Source organism: Bidens hawaiensis, unplaced genomic scaffold (assembly GCF_021521415.1).
Source record: "Bidens hawaiensis isolate Kalapana, Puna unplaced genomic scaffold, B.hawaiensis_p1.1 tig00000945_1, whole genome shotgun sequence".
Lineage (NCBI taxonomy): Eukaryota > Viridiplantae > Streptophyta > Magnoliopsida > Asterales > Asteraceae > Bidens > Bidens hawaiensis.
The window spans coordinates 171,221-194,118 of NW_027491055.1; the positions used below are offsets into that span (position 1 = coordinate 171,221).

The window sequence follows — 22,898 nt, forward strand, 5'->3', positions numbered from 1 at the left end:
AAACGCCGTCACATGTCACCGTCTTCCATGCTAGCATTTACAAGAAGAAAAAAGAAAAAAAGAAATTAGGTCTATTTTAAACTTTTAATGGGCTTTTGGGCTAAGATTTTAACAAAGTTAAACTAAACAACCATCACGGTCCATTTTCCTCTTCATTTTATCAGTGGTAATTAACCTCTTCACAGAAGCACCTACGCAACCATCGCCGGGAAAACCAAGCTTCGGATCACCATCTTCGTTTCCGTTTTCATTCTGTCTCTCTCTCTCTCTTAACTGGCGGAAATGAACGGTGGGCACCAACTGATTTTTGTCTCATCATATACTACCACGTACCCAAAAACACGGCACTCCGGCAGCTGGATGGTGGGCACCGGCCCACCGTCGTTAAGTCATAAATCCGACCCTGCTCATCATTTTTCCAATATCAAGTGTTATGTTCCATGCTCATTAACAATATTACAACCAAGTTAATCTTTACTAGTCATTCCTAACATGGTAATGTAAACAAAAAAAAACATGAACATTCAAAGTTTACAAACAAACATCTAGAACATAGTTTTCCAACATGAATTCCTAAACATTTGTAAAACTAACAAGGTTATGCAACTCTAACAAGCATGAACACCATCAATATCAACTCATAAATTCAACCATATTCTTGAAAGAACACCAATTTATCAAAATCATGCATAGATAATATATCATATTAGCAAGAGTTTCAACATTGTCTAGATAGCAAAGTAATTAGCCCATAAGACTTAATACAACTACAATCAAACTAAAAATAAGCTTACAAAACATATTCAATAACAAAGGAATGGAAACTAAAATCAAACAAAGATTGGAGATTGGAATGATGAATCTTGAGGATGGTAGAAGCCTTTAAACTCTCTTGAAAACACACTAAAAATTATGCAAAGATTGATAGAGAATCACCAAGGCTCCGCACACAACAAATAAAGAGAAATGAATGATTATAAGCTGTCTGGGCGAGGTGCAAGGCCGTGCACGTAAACTGCACGATCGTGCACCAATTTAGTAAGTCAGTGTTTCACTTTCTTCCGACCAGATTTGCAGTTTCTCTGAATTGACACGGTCTTGCACATAAAGTGCGTGGTCGTGCATGGCTTGCACTATCGGCTGCACTATCATGCTTGATCTGCTTGTTCTCAGGAGTATGCACGGTCGTGCTTGGCAATGTGCATGGTCGTGCACATCTAGGCTCGGCACCAGCCAGTGCACCGGCTCATCTTCTCGAAAGTGCACGGTCGTGCCCGACATCGTGCACGATCATCTTGGCTTGGCACGGTTTTCTAACATATTCAAGACTCGACAATTCTAACATATTCAAGACTCGACAAGTTATCAAGAAAACAAAAAAAAAATGTGACACCTCAACATTAGAAATGCATGCGTTAAATGACTTGACTTCAACAATCCACATGCATACAAATAAAAGTATGGTGGTGAATATGCTAGATAGATTGAAATTGTTTATAAAATCATTTTAATATTTATAAATATATCACATATGAAATTTATAAAACTAATGTATCATCTTAATAATCTCAATTAAAACTTATTTAAAACTTTACAAAGTTTTTATTAATTAAAACTAATATTCATAAAAAAAAATTGAATTTGAATTTGGTTGAATCTTCAGTTTTTTTTTATTCAAACATAATCCCATCTTGAAAGAACAAGTATGCAGTTTTTCAAGTTGATTTTTCACCTTATTAATTTAGTGACCGTTAACAGCATTTTCAACATAGTATATTATTACTTGTTAGTGATTGTTTAAACAGTAGTTAAACCTTATCATGAAAACATTGTCATGTAAATATGGTTTTCATATCTGAAACAATTTGTTATGCATAATTAATGAAATCATTACATTGTTTTTTTTACTTGATCAGACATTCATTTTTTCAAACCTGTCGATGAATCAAGTCAATTTATAACCATTTTATTAGGAAAATTCAGCTCCATGACTAAAAGATGATACATACGAATGACATTTTTTTTAATATAGATTGAAAATAAATTAGAACTTTGAACATTTATATATACACGACATAACTATATAGATAAAACATACAAAAAAAATAATTAACTTATTTCCTCCTAGTGAACAACAATTTCTAGATTGTTCATGATTAAATCATAATCAGCACTTGCAGGATTTGCACGACTAACATGTCCCCTTAGACTATGGGATATGTCACTCCATGCTAACTGCTAAGCTTCATTATATGCCACATCAGTATTACATTACTCTCCACTCTCATTCATCCCCTTTCACTTAACCAACGAAATCGATTACTCACACTTTGCTCTCCTACTTCTTTAAATAAAAATAATAATTTTGTCTTTATTAAAAAATGTTATTTAAAGAAAAAAGTTAAAACTAAAATTAATTAGAAAACACTCATTAATAACTAACACATTTACATAATTGTAGCTTATAGATTATTAAAAACCTACTCAAATAATAATAATAATAATAATAATAATAATAATAATAATAATAATAATAATAATAATAATAATAATAGCGAAACTGTTCCCAATTTCAATGTTTTGTGAGCTTAATCTTTAATTGTTGCATATCCTCATTACTATGATTTATAATGTTAAAAACTCTTGGCATTGCTTTCCATTTCGATTTCAATTGGTTGACGGTATGATCTCTTGCTCCACTTTTTTGCATGAAATAATCGCAAATATTTGTTTTAAAAAACCGACCGCTTTTTGTCGATTTCAGGTATTTTGTCTTTGGAACTTTGGAAATATAGACCCATGCCCTGACCAAAGCCACTTCTTTAAAGTTTCACGCCTATACGCTACTCCGACTACTCGTGTTCCGTGCTCTTGTGGTGAGAAATGCATGTTTAGTATGTGTAAATTCGTTGTAAAATGTGTGTAAAAGGGGAGCAGAGATTGGTATGTATAATTGTTTAAAAATAGTTAAAAGAGGGTGCATACTCCTAGCTATTCCGCCACAACTTAGTCATATATGTGGTGAAAGAGGGTCCATACTCCTAGTAATAAGTGGTAACAATCACTTATTTTCCCTTTTTTTTTCTCTTCACATATCTGCATTATTAAAGTATATCTTGTATAAGTATATAATTTATTAATTTTAGAGAAAAATCTCGTCATTTTTAGGAACTTAATATGCACTTAGAGCGTGTTGCGGCTCGCCAAAGGGCTCCGTCAAAGTACCGCATATGCATGGTTTACGGTGAACACGTTACATACCTGTTGTCAAAAGGGTGTGAGGCCGTGACTATGTGAGGAAGGCGTGCATGAAGGGCGAACTTTTATTTTTCTTTAGTTGTTTATTAATAATTAGTAATTTAAACCAATCATTTATATCCATCTCTCATTCTCACCAACAACCACATTTCACTTAACTATAAACACATGTGGCTTAGGGGTAGATGATACCTTTTAATGGTTAAAAGGTAACTAATAATAGATAGTCTTTTAACCATTCAAACTTAAACTACTTCTTAACCATTAATACGCTATGAACTATTAAGAGATATCTTCTTAATGACTATTAAAATATTATCAAACAACCCCTTAATGTGAAATGTGAAAGTCATTTTTGCCACCTTAACGTTTACATATCACATCATAATTTTGATGACTATAAGACGGGTCGTTATGGGCGGGTTTAGGGGCGGGGTGTCTTCGGGCTTGAACAACGCCGAAGGGCGCTCAAAAGGGGGTGTCAGGGGGGCTCACTTTCTCACACACACATACATATATATGTATGTCTCACTCTCTCTCTCTCTCTCTCTCTCTGTATAATGGGGGTGGTAAAGAGGCTTTAAACCACAGCGGGACGTTATGAAGAATGACTTCGAAGTTCCGTTTCCTACGTGACGATGGAGTGAAGGAGTTTTAAAGCGCATACAGTCTAGATGGTTATTAATTTATACCCCTGTTATAAAAATGACTACACTTGCCGATTTCTCTTGTTTTTGTTAAGTTTTGTTTCACTTAATTCGTGTGAAAGCACATAATTAAAATGAATTAAATAAACGAGAAAGTTGATTTTATTGGAAAAGAAAAAAGTCAAAAAGATAGGATTCGACAGGTTTGATTGTATTGGACCAGCATGGGATACGAAAATCGACCGTTAAATTGACATTTCTTTTTTAAATAGAAAACTAACATTGATTAAAATTTTCTGGTTGATGAATTCTTGACCCATATAATATTTTCTTTAGAAAACAACTTTATTGAAGCATTGCTAGGTATTTAGTAGTCAACTAAATAAATATAAATAAATTTTGTAGAAATATTATTTATACATCAATGATGAATCTATTTAATAATGACCGGCATCATATGGCATTTGTTAAAAAAAAGTTATATGACAATTGTTATATATGCTATTTATTTATACTTCTAGGTATCCATAAAACTGAAAATTACATATAAAAATGTGTGTATGTATATATAAAATTGAAAGTTATGCATTAAAGTCCAATCGGATTAATCTTGATTAATCTCGATGAATCCCGATTAATCATTAGTCCTCATCTTACCGCCCGACTAGCGACTTGCGATTTTTACAACAATGGCTGAGGTTATGCTATGAAGTATGATTTTAGTAAGAAGGGTAAGAAGTAATCTAGTCCATGTTTTTAGACATGGATGGTTGAGATTGGTTTATTGGTGAAACTAGGATATAGCCGTGTAATACACAGGTGGTTTAAAAAATGCAACAAAAAAGTTAGATTTAATAATATACATAATAACATCCCTTATGGAATAATGATAAATTTTTTTTATAGTTCATAAATATATAAACACTTCATTTAATATAACATTTAAAATTATACTTGTAACTTTGTTAATAATTTTATAAATGGTAATATTCTTAGTTGACATCCTAGTTGGCTAAATATATAAAATTTCATAAGATATAAATAATGATAAATAAAATTTTATAGTTCATAAATATATAAAAACATCATTTAATACAACATTTAAAATTATACTTGTAACTTTGCTAATAATTTTATAAATGGTAATATTATTAGTTAACATCCTAGTTGGCTACTCTAGTTGAATGGTATGTGAAAAAATTGTTTCGTTTTAACAGTATAGGTAGATCATGTGTTACATACATAAAGGGTAGGACATAATAGGGATAACACATTTGCTGACTTTCTCTCATCACATTCAAGCCACATGTCAATTTCCTCATGATTTTAAAACGTCCGTAACTTTTTTATACAAAAATAAAATCACCATACTAACAAGTGTTTTTTTTATATTTTATACGAGTACCATATTGCTATATAAAAATAAAAAAATTTAGTGGGTTTTAACAAAGTGTGTTTGCAATAATTGTGTTTTACAAAATTGTGTTTTATCAAATTGTGTTATACAATTGTGTTTTCTATATTGTTTTTCCATTGTGTTTTTTCCGGCGAATTTTCCGACGACTATTTTCCGGTGATTTTCCGGCAAAAATCTCTGGCGGCTTTTCAGGACAAAAATTCCGGCGACTTATCCTGTGAAAATTCCTAGCGACTTTCACGGGTAGGTGGTGGCGGTGGGTGACGGTTGTGGTGGCAGTGGGCAGTGGACTAGTGATGGTTGTAGGAGATGAGTGAATATGTATGTGAACTTTTGAAATTAAATTAAGTGGGTTTTTGAGATTAAAATAATAGACCAAAATGCCTTCTTTCATAACATTCCTAACAAAATCGAACTTCTTATTTGAACTCAACCATTCTTATCATCTCAAAAGTAACGTTAACATGATGAAAAAGTTTTGTATAATTTTTAAATATATTTTGGATTACATCGAAACAGAAGACAAGCGGGCAACAAAACGTAATTAAAAAAACGAACTTTATTATTAATGAAATCAATAATACATCTATGTTTGTATACGTATGTTGAATTAAATCCTTGACATAATAATAATAATAACTCCCCTTGAAGCAGGCAAGTAGGCTGATTGGATTCAATTTATCCACCTCACCTACCCAACACACCCTTTATTTAATAAATAATAAATAACAAATATAATTACACACACAACACATACACATACACATACACATACACATACACATACACATACACATACACATACACGGTCCCTCACTTTGTGGTTGTTCATCTGTATGTATTCAAAGTTGTCTTTTTGGTCTCTTGCTGTTTCTTAGTAGATAGATCTTTACAACAAACCCACTAAAAAGATTTGATCTTTACACTGTTTTACAAAATGGGTGCTTGTTATTCGACCGGCGGAAGAGATAAACAACCCGGCGGCGGCGGCGAATACGATGAAAGTGATCGGTGGTGGAAGTCAAAGAGTGTTCGGAAGTATGCTGCTGCTGTTGGAGGTGGGACGGCGGAGGAACGGGCGTTGCATCAGATACCGGGTCGGATGTATGGAAACGGGTCGAGTGGGATTGCGAGCTTGTATACGCAGCAGGGGAAGAAGGGTACCAATCAAGATGCCATGATCGTCTGGGAGGTAGGTTTGTATTATTATTATTATTATTAGTACACAAATTGTGTAATTTGAAAAGTGTTTATTGATTAGGTTATGCATGACTCAAATTAGGGGAATTTAGTGGCAACTGATGTTACCCAACATTGTTAAGACTAAAATAAAATAGTTAGGGGTGTTTAATATGGTAATCAAAGGCGCGTTATGAACGAGAACAACGAAACAATATTTGGCTAACACCCAAACTTTACTGATCAAGAAATCTAACTCAAAAACTTGATACCCTTTGTCCCATATCCTAAACATGGTATATACAGGCTAACCTAAACACGCTAGAATATATTTAGGACACAATAAAATCAACACGGTAATTATCTCCCTCTAAACCTAAAATAGATTTTCCATAAAATAATTCTCCATAAATAACCCGATTACTTGCACGCCAAGATAACCGGTTTCTTGCATCCCAAGTTGCTCCACGCAATAGCCATATGTTGACTCGGTAATTCCCAACATTTAATTTGAAAATGGTTTATTGATTAGGTTAGAGATAGCTCAAATTAGACTCAAAGTAGGGGAATTTTGTTACTAAACATTGTTCTAGAGGTGTAGAATCTATGTAAGGAGTAAAATAATTAGTAGGGGTGGTGTTTATATTAGGATTATGCTATAGAATTTGATAAGCAAATTTAGTTTCTAACATACTAATCTTGGTTTTAGAAACCTCATGCACGATAGATGATTCTGAAAACGCGTTGGTCCAGGAGGGTGTAATGGGGACAAACCCTCCTACGTTTGGAGCCAGGGGTCTTAGTGGGAGCAACCTATTGGTTATTCTCTATGTAGGGTGTGATAGGGCAAACCTTATAATACAAGTAAAGTTTGCCCCATCAAACCCTACCAATACCACTTCTATGAGTGGGACCATAACGTCCATCTTGGATTTTGGGGCCTAAGCGTCCCTGTGTAGGGGACAGGGGCGCAAACGGGCCGAGTCAATCACGAACTACTTAAGACTGGGTCGATAGAAAGCTTGAAATGGACCGAGTTTAACGAGCCCGAGCCTTAAATATAGCTTTTTTAGTTATCGATCCCGACCTTTGTATGGGAAGATCGTTTAGGCTAGTCGAGCCTTAACGAGCCTTGTGTACTTTTAAGTGTAACTCTTGTGGATACCTATGTATCAATTTCATAGTTCATACTGCACAGCCGAGCTCGAGCCAAGCGTTGACTTGCTTAAAGGTTTTTGACAAAATATATAAAATAATCATTAATGTGTATAAGTTAATTGATAAATAATAGCCGAGCCTGAGCTGAGTTCAAGCTAGAAAAAAGGACTCACGAGTCAAGCTCGGAACGAGCTCAAGTTATCGTAAGTCAAAACGAGCCAAGCTTGGGGTTGGCTCGTTTACACCCTTATTTCTGAGCACTTATAAAACCAGGATGCTCATTAGACAATCTACAATGCCAAACACCCCCATTAGTCACAATTGCCTTCATATTCAATATCTTCGATCTTTATTTTGAGTAATATTTATGAACCAGAAATTCAGTTCAACAAACGAAGCCGTATTTTGTGGGGTATTTGACGGGCACGGTCCATATGGGCATATGGTTGCAAGGAAAGTTAGGGATTACCTTCCGGTTCTATTATCCACCCATTGGAAACCTAATTCTGATAGTCAAAATGGCAATGCTAATGGAAATTCACTTGATGAAGATGACGAAGATGATAAGTTGTGTGAAGAATATGAAGTTGGTGAGAAAGAACGAGTTCCCGAGAAATACATTGCGCTTAAAAAGTCGATATTAAAAGCTTTCAGGTTAATGGACATGGAATTGAAGACACATCCCGCCATTGATTGTTTCTGCAGCGGGTCAACCGCGGTTACTTTGATCAAACAGGTGATTTTCTTGTAACGTTTTGAAGTTGCTTAAAATTGATGTGTTTGGAAAATAGTATTTAATTTTACATAAGGGTTTTCATTAGGGCTTATAGACCGAACCATTTGAAAACTGTTAGGTTTCAGTTTTTCCGGTTTAGGTTCGGTTCGTTTTTTCGGTTTCCCATTTTGGGCTTGAAAGTTATGGGCTGAAATCTTTATTTATTTATTTATTTTTATTTTTTTATTTTTGGCCTAAATTTAATTAATGATTAATTCATTGCTATATATTTGGGCTAAATTATAGACAGAATTACAGAAATTGTCCTTTATCTTTCACCCAAATTTCACTCGTGGTCCCTCATCTTCAAAATTGATCTTTTTTGTCCTTTACGTTTCAAAATGCAACAGCGTTTGTCCTTTTCCCCTAACCCGGTTAGATTTTCTCGTTAAGTCAGGTCATGTGCCTTGCACATGAGGGCAAATTGGTCAATTTACCAATTTAATTAATAAAAATGTTTTAATAAATAAAGAAAAACAATAAAAAACATTAAATATATATTAATATTCTTTATCTCTCCCCCTTCTTCTTCCTCCATATCCACCACCAAACTTTCCGGCGACCACCACCACCGGCCGCCGCCGCTTCTCCGCCACTCCACCTCCCACTGGCGGCCACTCCACCTCTCTCGTCGTGTGCCTAGCTCTACCTTCTCTTTCTCACCCCTTTCTTCCTCTCTTACCTGAAAAGGGAATTATGGTGAGTTCCAGTGTCAAATCTGAAAAGGGGTAGTGAGTTCCAGTTTGGGGAATTATGGTTTGCTCCGATTTGTCAAAGTGGCCGGAAACACAGCGACATCGTCGCCGTAGGGACGCCGATGGTGATTATAATGCGGTGGTGATTATAGTGCAGCGGTGTTGGATTGCTGCAATTAGGAATAGATTATGGACAAAACGGCGGCGGTGATTATAGTGCAGCGACGGCGCTGACTCGAGGTGGGTGGCTGGAAACACAGCGACATCGTCGCCGTAAGGACGCCGATGGTGGTTATGTTGCTCAAACAAGGACTGAGCTCGCGACTTCGGCTATTATAGTGCAGCAGCGGTGGCGGTCCAAATTCAACTTAGATCTGTGAACTTGTTTTGTTTTAATTTGGATCAAGAACTCCATTAGAGATGATGGTTGTTGCAGGAAGTGGATCTGGAATGATTTGATATATTATATTATTATATGATATATTTTTTCGGTTGAGGATCGGATAACTTGATATTATTCCCACATGGTGGTGGTTTCCGGTGGGAGTGGAGGAGGTTTTCTTTGTCGGAGAAGATGGCGGCGGTGGTGGCTGCCGGAAAGTTTGGTGGCTATGGAGGAAGAAGGGGAAGAGAGAGAATATAAATATATATTAAGTTTTTTATTAATTAAATTGGTAAATTGACCAATTTGCCCTCATGTGTTGCACATGACCTGACTTAACGAGAAAATCTAACCGGGTTAGGGGAAAAGGACAAACGCTGTTGGATTTTGAAACGTAAAGGACAAAAAAGATCAATTTTGAAGATGAGGGACCACGAGTGAAATTTGGGTGAAAGATAAAGGACAATTTCTGTAATTCTGTTTAAATTATATATGTTACACTATTTATTAAATCTTTATAAATTACTTAACATTAAAATCAAAATTCACATATTTGGTTCGGTTTTACTTACATGCAAAACCAAAACGAAAATTCGTTTTTCATGAAAACATAAAACTAAACCGTTGTTTTTTAACTGGGTTCTGCCTTTTCGGTTTCATGCATATCAAAAACTGCTAGTTTTGGTAGTGCAGCAAAAGTTCATAATTTAAATTGTAGCTAATGTTTACGTATATGATTGGGTCGAACTGGTTTATATTTGATCTCTAATGGATTAAATAGGTTCAATGAAAATACCGTTCAAACGTCAAAACCCTTTTTGACTAATAACCAAGTTTATCATGCATCACTTTAATAAACAATATATTTCAGTCTCAAGATCTCATACTTGGTAATCTTGGAGACTCAAGAGCTGTGCTGGCAACCCGAGACGATAACAACGGTTTAACTGCGGTCCAATTAACCGTTGATTTAAAACCCAATCTCCCAAGTAACCATCTATCTCTTATTAGTCACTTATTCAATGAATTTTTGTTTTCTTGAAACTTTGTGGCTTGTGCTATAAGTTAATACATTTTATTATTTTTTTTTTCAGGAGAAGCAGCTAGAATTCAGCAGTTTAAAGGACGTGTGTTTGCATTACAAGACGAGCCCGAAGTCGCACGCGTATGGTTACCGAATAGTGATTCACCCGGTTTAGCAATGGCTAGAGCTTTTGGTGACTTTTGTTTAAAGGACTTCGGTTTAATTTCTGTGCCGGATATCTATTATCATCGTATCACTGATAAAGACAAGTTTGTAGTTCTTGCAACTGATGGGGTACGGTTTTTAATATCCACTGTTATTTCTCGAGGTGGCTAAACGGGCGGGTTTGTTGGGTAACATGTCAAGATGGTTTCTTTCGTATGGTCAAAACGGGCCAGACTGGCTCACAAAATCCAATTTTGTCAAATTTTTATATAATTACTATTTTATGGTTAAAGAAACTGCTGTTATGCTAACAATCTATTTTAAGGATGCACAGTTTTCTTCCATCATTATTTATGGCAAGCTGGGTTAATCGGGTGAATTAGGTAAAAGGTCAAAACGGGTAAATTTTTTAGAAGTTGATGAATTTGGTAGGATAGTTTTTTTATAGGAGTCGATGAATTGGCTAAAACGTCAAAATGGATAAATTTTTTAAGAGTCGATGAATTGGGTAAAAGGTCAAAACGAGAAAAGTTTTTTAAAAAGTCGATGAGATGGGTAAGAGGTAAAAACGGGTAATTTTTTTAAAAGTCGATGACATGGGTAGAAGATCAAAATGGGTAATTCCTTTTTAGAAGTCAATGAATTGGTTAAAAATGTCAGAATGGGTACTTCCTTTTTAGGAGTCGATGATTGGGTAAAAGGTCAAAACGGGTATTTTTTAAGAGTAAAAAGACCCACAATTTACCTATTTTTCTCACATTTTGCCATTTAAGATAAAATATAACATATGAACTATAATAAGCACATTTCTTAAAGTTTTATTATATTGCATTTTTGCTACAGGTATGGGATGTGCTTTCAAATAAAGAAGCGGTGGACATAGTGGATGCAGCCCCTAGCCGGTCAACTGCAGCCCGAGCTCTTGTAGACTGTGCTACACGGGCCTGGCGGCTCAAATACCCAACATCAAAGAACGACGACTGCGCCGTTGTGTGCTTATTCCTTGACCAAAAACCCGCACCCGCTTCACCCAAGAAAGAAGCAGATGCTGGTGTTGTTCCACCTAGGGGAACAATGCCAGTATCTGTTACGCAATCAAGTGAGATTGTGCCATGTGTCGACCCAGAAGATAATAAGTTACCTGATAAGGGTGGTGTCGGGGCGTCTAAAAGGAGTCTAGCCGAGTGCATATCGAACCCTGAAGATGAAGAATGGTCGGCGCTTGAAGGGGTGACCCGAGTCAATAGTTTGCTAAGCATTCCTAGGTTCTTATCCGGTGATAAAAAGTCAACTAGTTCGAGGAAAACTGTTGTCAAGATTTGATTGAGGGTGCTATTGTGAACTGATGCCGCTTTTCTTGTTTATTTTTTTAAAATTTTTTTTGTTTTCGGGGTCTTATGGTGATGTGTATACGTGCAAAGATTTAGCTGTTGAATGAACAAATTTTGATCAGTTATGGTGTTGTTTAAGATACAGTTTTGTTGGTAGAAATAGAAATAATAATATTGATATATAAACTTGAACCGGCTCTAGTAAGACAAAGGTCAGATATCATAACTTGAACCGGCTCTAGTATCTGACCGGACCGGTTCAACAAAAATGGATGTGTACTTGTGATGGAACTGAAATGGGTTCTGTTGTTTGGTTTAATTTTGGTAGTCTTGTTTTGTATATGATTATGATTAGAAAAAATTTGTGTTTTATAGTTGGTATATATATATATGGCAGGTACATGTCGGAGACATTACTAGATATGTTTGTTTAATTTGACTTGGAAACCCAACCCAAATAAAATAAAGGCAAATTGAATATAAATAATCTCAAATTTAAAAATCACTTAACAGTTAACACCGTTAGGTTTTTTTTCGAGTTTCAAACTGATGTTTTAGGGCTTTTGATTGGAATAACGATACGATTCGAACGATGTACGAAAAGGTGATTCAGATAACTTGATTTTTGTTAATTGGAAATTCAAACAGACCGAATTGAAACATTGTTTCGTCACCTGGATCACCGTTTCGTACATCAGTTCCGATTAAAATCACCAAAACATCGGTTGCGTTAAGGTTTTTTAAAGTAAGGATTATTACGAATAAAACAAAATTGTATGGTCAACATTTGTTGTTTCCATCCAACCTCTGATTCCATCCAACAGCCTCACGCCAAGCTCCGTTTGTAATTAATCCTCTTTTCTATTTCATTGTTTGCTCTTACTCATCTATTTTATGCAGACGAGATTTGCTGGATATATCGCCTACCTTAACCGAGGCAGCTGGCGCCATTGTTGATGTATGTAATTTGCATCTTCTTTTACTTTCACTTAATTAATAAATTGTTTCCAGATACATGTTTGAGTTTAATAATTGGATCTCAATGATTTATGTGCCACTAGGAATTTGTTATTGCTTTATAAATTACAAGTATAAATAGATCAAATCACATTAGAGTTTCTAGCTTAGGGAACGAGAAAACATAAACGGCGGCCTAATAAAGACTCTGCTTTTTCTATGTTGTGGTTTATTGGCTTGATTTTAGTTTCCGTCTCTGTTGCACATGTTTGTAATTGTATATTTGTTTTTAATTTTAAAAGTTGTCTTGCACATATGAATTCATGCGTCACCATGTATACAATCTTACATTTGTCGTATGCTGCTTATCTTGTGATATTGTATTCATGTCTCTATATGTAACGATAAAGAAAGAATTTAGGAGTAAAAGTTCGACAAACAAACAAAAGAATATCCGTCGGTGAGCGTAAACTTCACTCGTTTGATATTATCACCAATTGAAACTTGGACGTACACCATTATGATCCGTTTGTTATGTATCCATCCATATTAAGTGGCTTACACGTGAAATTTATGCTAGCCATGGTTTACAATTATCATTGTTAAGAGGTCTGACTGATTAAGAGGTAGTCTCTGAATTATTTAGCATGTCTCTGAAACTTAAGCATTAAGTGGCTCCATGAGCCATTAAGAGGTAAAACTAAACACACTCTACCTCTGACTGATTCACAGGTAGCCTCTTATGGAATCATTAAGAGGCTACCAAACAGCACCTTAGCTTCACTACTATGAGTGGGATTACACTGGGCACATTTGTTTGCTATGCGTGCAATTTATGCTCATGCTGATATTATTATTCTCTTCATTTTGGTTATGTAAAATCTTCCTTATTAGCCTCCATAGTGAAATGTTGATCGCTCTATAAAGCATGAACCTACCATAATCCCTACATGCATGAACAGGACTCGTTCACGCGATGTTTCAAGTCCAATCCTCCAGAGCCTTGGAACTGGAATATATATTTATTCCCGTTGTGGTGTTTGGGAGTCGTAGTTAGATATGGGATTCTTTTTCCAGGAAGGTAAGCATTTCCATCGTTTGACCATTTGGCTGTTTGACTGCATTTTATGACCATTTAGTCGTTCCCCTGTTATTCACACTGCAGGGTTCTTATTCTGACAATAGGATGGATAATATTCCTGTCATGTTACATTCCTGTGCATGTGCTAGGGCATGATAAGTTGAGGAAACGATTAGAGGTATGAATAAACTTTTTGACCAAATTCTTGCATTACCATTTGCTAACCAGGGTTAATCTTATATACCGTTTTTAACCATGGCAGCGGGCTCTGGTTGAGTTAATTTGCAGCTTCTTTGTTGCATCATGGACAGGGGTTGTCAAGTATCATGGCCCTCGACCATGTGCAAGGCCTAAACAGGTAAATTAGAATTTATTTTTTTTTTAATTTTTTATTCTTGAATTTGATTGTGCTATATAAATTAACTGGTTAATTGTTGAACAGGTGTTTGTGGCTAATCATACATCTATGATTGATTTCATTGTTTTAGAACAGATGACTGCGTTTGCAGTTATCATGCAGAAACACCCTGGATGGGTCGGTAAGTGCGCATATTCAGTTTTGAAACTTATAATAAAATGCTAAATGGTATACATTAAATAATAATATTATCATAAGTTCGTAACCATCTTTTTTTCTTTTCCGTAGGGCTTCTGCAAAGTACTATTTTGGAAAGTGTGGGTTGTATATGGTTCAATCGTTCAGAAGCAAAGGATCGTGAAATTGTAGCAAGAAAGTGTGTTCAATGCAAACTTTCTCCTTTTTAAATTTTTTAAAAATATATCATCATCATCATCATCATCATCGTACTCAGTATATCCCACCAATAGCAATGCTATGGTAGGGTCTGAGGAGGGTAAGATGTAGACAGCCTTACCTCTATCCCATAGGGATAGAGAGGCTGCTTCCGGTGAGACCCCCGGCTCGATAGTAGTTTTGCATCAAGCCTTGGACATAAGGCACATAGCACTCAATCATCGGGACACCGGCTGATCGGTGCATGTGCCCTTGTCTTTAGGCTATCAACGCCACCACATGATGCCTGATTAACCTTCCGCCACTTTTAACGTTATTTTCACGAGATTAGTAAAATAACGTCAAAATTAGTGCAATTTTACTTTTGCCCACCCGAGGGTTCACACATATATACATTATATGCGCGCACCGCAAGCAGGGCGTATTTTTTAAAATTATATAAATATTGTAATATGACCTGGTAATACAGGTTGAGGGAACATGTTGAAGGAACTGATAACAATCCTCTTCTTATATTCCCTGAAGGAACTTGTGTGAATAATCATTACACTGTTATGTTCAAAAAGGTACATTTGTTAATTGTTAATACATGTTGAAAATATGTTTTTACTTAATAGTTCATAATTATATTAATTTGTTGGCTATATGTTTTATAGGGTGCATTTGAACTTGGAGCTACTGTTTGTCCAATTGCAATAAAGTACAACAAAATATTCGTCGACGCGTTTTGGAATAGCAGAAAGTAAGAAAGCTCCATCAATATCTAAAATTTGTGTTAATAAGTTAATTCCAGCATTATTTTTTGAATTAAATGTGTAAAATAAATAATTTCATTTTGTAGGCAGTCCTTTACAACCCACTTATTGCAGTTGATGACATCATGGGCTGTGGTTTGTGATGTTTGGTATTTGGAGCCTCAAAATATGAAGCCTGGAGAAACAGCTATTGAGTTTGCAGAGAGGTTTGACGCCTTCGTCTTAACTGAAATACCATTAATGCCCCTAGTTTCTAAAGTTATTTTGGTTTCCGTCCTTTTTTCCAGGGTGAGAGGCATTATCTCTGCTCGTGCGGGTCTTAAGATGGTTCCTTGGGATGGATACTTGAAGTACTCTCGCCCTAGCCCCAAACACAGGGAAAGCAAGTAAGTTGTCATTTTAAAATTCTTTCTAGTTCATAATCATGTTAACAAGATTTTGCGTGTGTGTTTATATATATATAATTTTTGTTTGTAATGTTGTGTAGGCAACGTAGTTTTGCAGAGTCAGTGCTACGTCGGTTGGAAGAGAAATAGAGGTCAGAATTGTAATTTCACTCTTAATATTTATTGAAGACTATCTTAAATAATTATTAACTTTTTTCTTCTTTTTTGAAGATTATTGAGTGTGAAGCTTTGCTGCCAGGATAGATGTCATGAACAAACAAGATTCTTGGTAGGCATTGACAACGAGAGTGAGTTCGATGATCCCTTTGCAGTGTTTTTTGACTTTTGTTTTTATTACCCTAGTGGCTTTAAACTGTTTTAGATATTCATAAACACCGTCGATTACTCTTTAAATATGTAAATACATCACTTGGTTTTGTGTAAACATAATAATGTTATTAATGGAAACTTTAGCTAATTCATTTGAAATGGAAAAATTTAGTCACACGCTTGGTTTCGACACATCCATCTTTTCACCTGTGGAAAAACAACCTATAATCTAGATGAAAATAATCTATGATGATGGTAGTGGAGTTGATTTATGGAGAAACCATTGAACGAAAGGAATCGATAATCGAGATTTGACTGGAGTCATACCAGAGAAATCCGTCAATGGTCCACTTTATGAAACTGTTTTATGTCGACCCAAAATGTTTTGACCAACACAGTGCAGTTGATATATGCAGCAGCCCTCTTTCTAGCGATCCAAAACATGTCCACGCAGCCAATCATAGATCTGGGATGCGACGCCTTTACAGAGAACAAGCTTTCCGAATCTTCCAAATGAACTACACAGAATTTAGTGTTCAAGGTGTGGTGGTGATTGTCAGCAATGACATCAGTCAGGGGCTAGGGCAGAGTTTTGCCAAGAGGGTGGGAGAGTTTTAATTCTTTATTAAGCTAAAAAGATGAAAATGTTACTTAAAAATCCAACAGACGAAATTTTTTAATGTTAGTGAAAACGATCAAACTCTTAAGATTAAACCCGTAATTCCCGAGGAAAATAAAAAGAACCAAAAGCACAACACTGTTAAACTGTAATTTCTAAAGAAACAAAAGGAATCAAAAGCACAACATAACCATACCACAATGACCTTCAAAGTAATTCATCACACAACTGTTTCTATACGTCGGTCTGAATGCTTGTTCTACTGTTATTTGTTAATCATACATTATGAGCACAATAGCGCAATTACCAGCTAACAGAAACACGATGATTCAGAATTAAAACTCATGAAACTGCCATCCATCATGACACCCAACCTCACAACCATCTTTGCAAATAGTCAACCACGGTCTTTCTCTACGAACTTCATCAAAACCATCATCTCGTACACAAGCTAATCTCGTCCCACCAACTCCAATCCAATGTAAACCATGAAACAAAGGCTTCTTCAAAAAAACCGAAAACATTCACTAGATCACGCACCACACTTATAAAGATCAAGTCCACGCACCCTTCCCTTTAAACCCAAAGCCTCCACAGATGCATCTGTAACACGAACACAGTTCCTAATTGACAATTCCATAAGCCCTGCACACTCATCTGCAATGGCGGTGATGGCTTTATCCGTGATTTTTGGCACGTGCCCAAGATCAAGTGACGATGAAGTCTTACTAATATTACCTTCACTTATTAATAAAGATATTATTCCTTCATCACTAATCCACTTGCAACCTCTTAACGAAAGACACGAAATGGGAGTGTTTCCTTTACCTAAAACACCCATACCGACATCGGTCACATCCGTGCCCCCCAAGTTTAACGTAGTCAACAACGCAAGACGTTAAACATCGTCAAGACACGAGTCCGATGCACTTTTACATCCTAGCAAATCAATAACCTCTAACGAACAACATGTCGCCAATTCACACACTGCGTCACTGGTTATAGAATTGCAAGACACGAGCTTTACCTCTACAAGAGATCGAGAACCGTTACTGAAATCTTGGAATGCCAAATCAGTCAAACGATAACCGTTTTGAATCTCAAACTTCTTCAGATTCAAAGACGAGTTGAGAACTGAAGTGAAACCCGCGTCACTAACTTTGGAAAACCCTCCAAACCGAACCGATTCTAGTCGTTTACATCCCTCTGAGAGCAAAAACATGCCCATATCATTCACTCGTTTAAACAAGGGAGCAACATGATGTCGGCTTCTCAAAATAGAAAGACTTGTCAAATGCTTACTGAATCCCTGAATTTGACAGGTCATCAGATGGTTCAGATGTCGACTGGTCTTTAAGATCCAACTCAAGCAATTGAGGAAGACAATGTGCAATATTGTGGATAAGGGTGTCACTAATGGTTTCTATTGTTGGAATTACGTATGCCCGAGACACATAATTATACTAATGTGGCTAACTGTGTTTGATCCAAGTCGGGTCATACCCAATAACAAGCTAGACGACACCAAATGTATTCTTTTAATGATTTGATCATTTAAATGAATACCGAACACTACGTGTTTAGAAAATTGGTTTTCTAAACAAACACACTTGAGGATTTAAATAAATTATCTGGATAATTTGTTTATATAAATTAATTATTTAATTGGTTAAATAATTACATAAATGTATGTGCATTTTATAAAAATGAGTTTTATAAAATAAGAGATGGAGATATTTAAATGTTAAAACAAAAAAAAAAAAAAAAAAATAACAAAACCGGCCACCCCATGTGGGTGGATGGTTTGTCCATTTATTATTTTGTCCTTTTGTGTTGACATCTCCTTTATACATCTCCAATCACAACACATGCAAAGCATCACTCCTCTCTCCATTTTGAATTCAAGTTTTGAATCAAAAACTCTCTCCTTCCCTCTCCTAAAACTCACGGCCAACCTTGGCATTTTGGGAGAGCTTGGTGAGCTTGTTTTGGTGTTCAAGAATCCTAGCAAATAACTTGGTGTTGTTGCAAAAGGCTTGGGGTATCACTCTCTTGAGGTTTTCTTCTTTGGAGGCTTGCCTTTCATTCATCATCCCCTTCAACAACCTACATCTTCCTATAAGGTATAAGGAGGTACATTTACATTTTGTGAGCATATTGTTCTTGTAATATTGATCCTTGTTCATTGGGTTTTAGTTTTAACATAATGGTATGTTCTTTAACAAGTATTAAGATATAAGCTTCCGTTGCGTTTTCTAGTTAAATATGGTTAACTTGACTTTGATAAACTTGTTTAAAACCCAACAATGGCATCAAGAGCCGGTTACAAGGACTTATGCTCCTTGCATGTTCATAGATTTCGGTTTTTTCATGGGTGAAAAGGGGTCCGAAATTTTGGTGGATTTTACCCCTCATGGTTTTGTAAGATCTTGACATGCATGCAAAGATCTTAGGAAACCATTACTAACATTTGGATGTTGAAAATATCAAAATTGCAAAATTTTGGGGGGGGGGGGGGGGGGTTGAGCCGTAGCCTCCTTTGGGGGGGGGGGCTGCCTTTTTTTTGATGTATTTAGGCATTGGTTGCTTAGGTTGCATGCTTAGAACATTTGGTATGTTTGGATGTGTCATAACCGAAACCGAGACCTTGGATGTGTTGATTGTTGTTATGTGTATGTTGGTTATATTTATTATTCAATATGGTTGTAATAATTCATATTTTAGGCTTGTGTAATTTATTTATTCATAAGTTGGTATGTAATAAATAGATTAGTTGCATTTTCTTTGTTTTAGAAAAATATGTATTAGGATACATTTTGTAAAAATTGAAGATGCAAGAATTGGTGGATTTGGGCCTTGGACCAAATTTTGGGCTTGTTGGGCCTCACCGGCCCATCATGGGATTCAAGCCCATTAAGCCCATAAATTTCACTCTTGGGCCCAAGAAGACTTTTGGAAGTTTGGAGCCCATTTACAAGCCCAACAAGAACACAAACAACTTGGAAAGGATACTTGAAGCATTTGGATGCAAGGTCAAGTGGGAGTCAACATTCCATCCTTGTGTCATGTTTTGTCCCTTAGGTGAGACTTATGACCTATACTTGTTTCGGCTAACAAGTATGGTCAAACTTAGCGGTTCTCGGTTATGACTATATTTTGCATGTATGCTTGGTTGTTTGTTTTACTTTATGTAATGTGTGGTTGATAGATATTAGGATATCCAAACCGTCACATAGGAACGACAACTAGCATAAAACGGGTTCTAATATATATTTGGTAATATCGCGTCAATTAGTTAATAAAATGGGTTTATTAAAACTAAGCGATTACTCACATATAATAAAATTGGTTTTATTATAACTAGAACCTTGAAAATTGGTTTTCAAAATCGCCATATTACTAAATGCATGTTAGGATATGGCATAATGTTTTTCAAACTAGAATATTGGAAAACTTAAAAATCCCTTTTTCATAATTACCAAGGAAACAAGTCTAACACCATCCTTTTGTAAGACACTTAACGTATTAGGAAACTTTAAATGGGATAAAGGTCACCTAACCATTTTAGAGCAAACTAATATACTTAAGGTAATATTAACATAATTGTGGGATAAAGGTCACCTAACCACTTGTATGTTAATCTTACATGTTTATACAAGTAGGACGACTTGAATTGGAAACCATGTGATAAAGGTCACCTAAGCATGGGGTCCAATGGTGTTGATGGGATAAACATGCCAACACGAAATAAGGATTTCGAATGGTCCCATACCTCTAGAAGTTGCAAAGGGTTGCAATTGTCAAGGTTGACTACCTTGTTAAATCAAATAACGGGATAAAGGTCACCTAACCAAAATTTGATTTATCGTTGGATTCTAGAATTTAATTATTATTTTAAAATTTGGAATAAAAGGGTATTAATAATTAAATTGTTTATAATACTAAAATAAAACTTTGTTAAATTTTGTAGATGGCCGCTAACAATGCAAACACCTCTACCCATAACACCCGTAACCTATCCTTAAGAACCATCCTTGAAAAGGATCGTCTAAACCATAATAACTTTATGGATTGGTATCGCAACTTGAGAATAGTTCTCAAGCAAGAAGAGATATCATATGTCTTAGACGATCCCATTCCCGACGAGCCTAACGTGGAAGATGAGGAGGCTTATTACGATTGGGTTAAGTACACCAAAGATTCGGTGCAAGCCTCTTGCCTCATGTTGGGAACTATGATTCCCGAAATCCAAAAGGATTTCGAGCATCATGGGGCATACGACATGATAACTCAATTGAAGGAAATGTTCCTTCAACAAGCTAGAGCGGAACGTTTCGAAACGGTTCGAGCGTTTCATGCATGTCGTATGGAGGAAACCCAAAGCGTCTCATCTTATGTCCTAAAGATGAAAAGCTACATTGAAAAGCTTCGTAGGTTGAATTGTCCCGTCTCTAATGAGTTGGCTACGGATTTGATCCTCAACTCTTTGACCAAAAGGTTTGAAACCTTTGTCATGAACTATAACATGAACGGGTGGGACAAAAGCATTGGTGAGCTTCACGCAATGCTAAGAACGGCCGAAGCGGGAATGGGTAAAAGGGTTTTACCCGTTCTAACAATCAATGAAGGCAAAAGGGGACATAACTCCAACCCCAAAGCAAGTGTTGCTAAGGGCAAGGGCCACGTCCAAGGAAAGGGAAAGAGGAAAGCCATCACGCCCTACAAACCGAAGGAAAAGAAGCAAAAGGTTGCGACGCAAGATCCATGCTTTGAGTGTGGAGAGATAGGTCATTGGAAAAGAAATTGTCCGACCTATCTCAAAGCGTTAAAAGATAAGAGGGATGCGGAGCAAACCTCAGGTATTATCTTTACTATATATGTTGAACTAAATGTTATTTCTTCAAATACATGGGTACTTGATACCGGATGTGGAACTCACATTTGCAATTTGTTGCAGGGGTTCAAAAGAAGTAAGCAACTCAACAAAGGGGACATTAGTCTCTTTATGGGCAATGGAGCAAGAGTTGAAGTCCAAGCTCAAGGAGACTACATGTTAAAGCTTCCAAGTGGTTTGGAAGTAATTTTGAAAAATGTTTTGTATGCTCCTAAGTTAAGGAGAAACATTATTTCCGTGTCCCTTTTAAAACAATGTGGCTTTGATCTTAAGTTTATTGATTATGATATTCATGTTTTGATGAATGGCATATTTTATTTTAAAGCTATACCCATGAATGGTATATATGAAATAGATCAAAGTGGTATGTCACATAGTAGTTCAATGTATAATGTCAACACCAAGAAACTCAAGAAGGACTTGGGTGATCCCTATCTTTGGCATTGTCGCCTTGGACATATAAGCAAGAATCGCATGCAAACTCTTCGCAAGAGTGGTATTCTAGAAACCAATGAGTTTGATTCATTTGATGTATGTGAATCTTGTTTACAAGGCAAAATGACAAAGCAACCCTTTAATAAAACTTTTGAAAGGTCAAAAGAATTATTGGGTATCATACATTCGGATGTATGTGGTCCTTTTAGACCAATGACTAGGAATGGTGAAAGATACTTCATTACCTTTATTGACGATTATAGTCGATATGGTTATGTGTACTTAATGAAACACAAAGATGAAGCTTTTGAAATGTTCAAAGACTTCAAAGCTGAAGTAGAAAGACAACTCAAAACCACAATCAAAGTACTTCGTAGTGATAGAGGAGGTGAATACCTAAGTAGTGTTTTTCAAGATCATCTTAAGAGTTGTGGAATTATTTCACAACTTACTCCACCTGGAACACCACAACATAATGGTGTGTCTGAAAGGAGAAATCGTACCCTATTAGATATGGTTCGATCGATGATGGCTAGAAGCACTTTACCTCTATCATTTTGGGGCTATGCTTTACTTTCCGCTGTTCGCATATTGAATATGGCTCCAACCAAGAAAGTGGAGAAGACACCTTTTGAAGTATGGCATGGAAAGGCTCC

At 36.0% G+C, this 22,898-nt stretch overlaps 2 protein-coding genes and 1 pseudogene across 2 annotated transcripts; 2 read left to right on the forward strand and 1 right to left on the reverse strand.

The window, feature by feature from the left end:
- Positions 1 to 6,165: 6,165 nt before the first annotated feature.
- On the forward strand, positions 6,166 to 12,158 carry LOC143548877 (putative protein phosphatase 2C 66). The gene is made up of 5 exons (XM_077039931.1): positions 6,166 to 6,514; positions 8,036 to 8,395; positions 10,383 to 10,500; positions 10,606 to 10,829; positions 11,544 to 12,158. The coding sequence occupies exons 1-5, from the start codon at positions 6,260 to 6,262 to the stop codon at positions 12,021 to 12,023; spliced, it is 1,437 nt and encodes a 478-aa protein (XP_076896046.1). The 5' UTR covers positions 6,166 to 6,259; the 3' UTR covers positions 12,024 to 12,158.
- Positions 12,159 to 12,299: 141 nt separating this feature from the next.
- Positions 12,300 to 16,258, forward strand: LOC143548825 (glycerol-3-phosphate acyltransferase 9-like). The gene is made up of 13 exons (XM_077039900.1): positions 12,300 to 12,307; positions 12,932 to 12,989; positions 13,951 to 14,069; positions 14,154 to 14,247; positions 14,332 to 14,427; positions 14,512 to 14,608; positions 14,716 to 14,803; positions 15,293 to 15,389; positions 15,480 to 15,565; positions 15,665 to 15,784; positions 15,866 to 15,964; positions 16,066 to 16,116; positions 16,224 to 16,258. Exons 1-12 carry the CDS (start codon positions 12,300 to 12,302, stop codon positions 16,112 to 16,114), a joined length of 1,011 nt encoding a protein of 336 aa, XP_076896015.1. The 3' UTR covers positions 16,115 to 16,116; positions 16,224 to 16,258.
- A 918-nt stretch (positions 16,259 to 17,176) lies between these two features.
- Positions 17,177 to 18,336, reverse strand: LOC143548836 (F-box protein At-B-like; annotated as a pseudogene).
- Between the last annotated feature and the right edge of the window lie 4,562 nt (positions 18,337 to 22,898).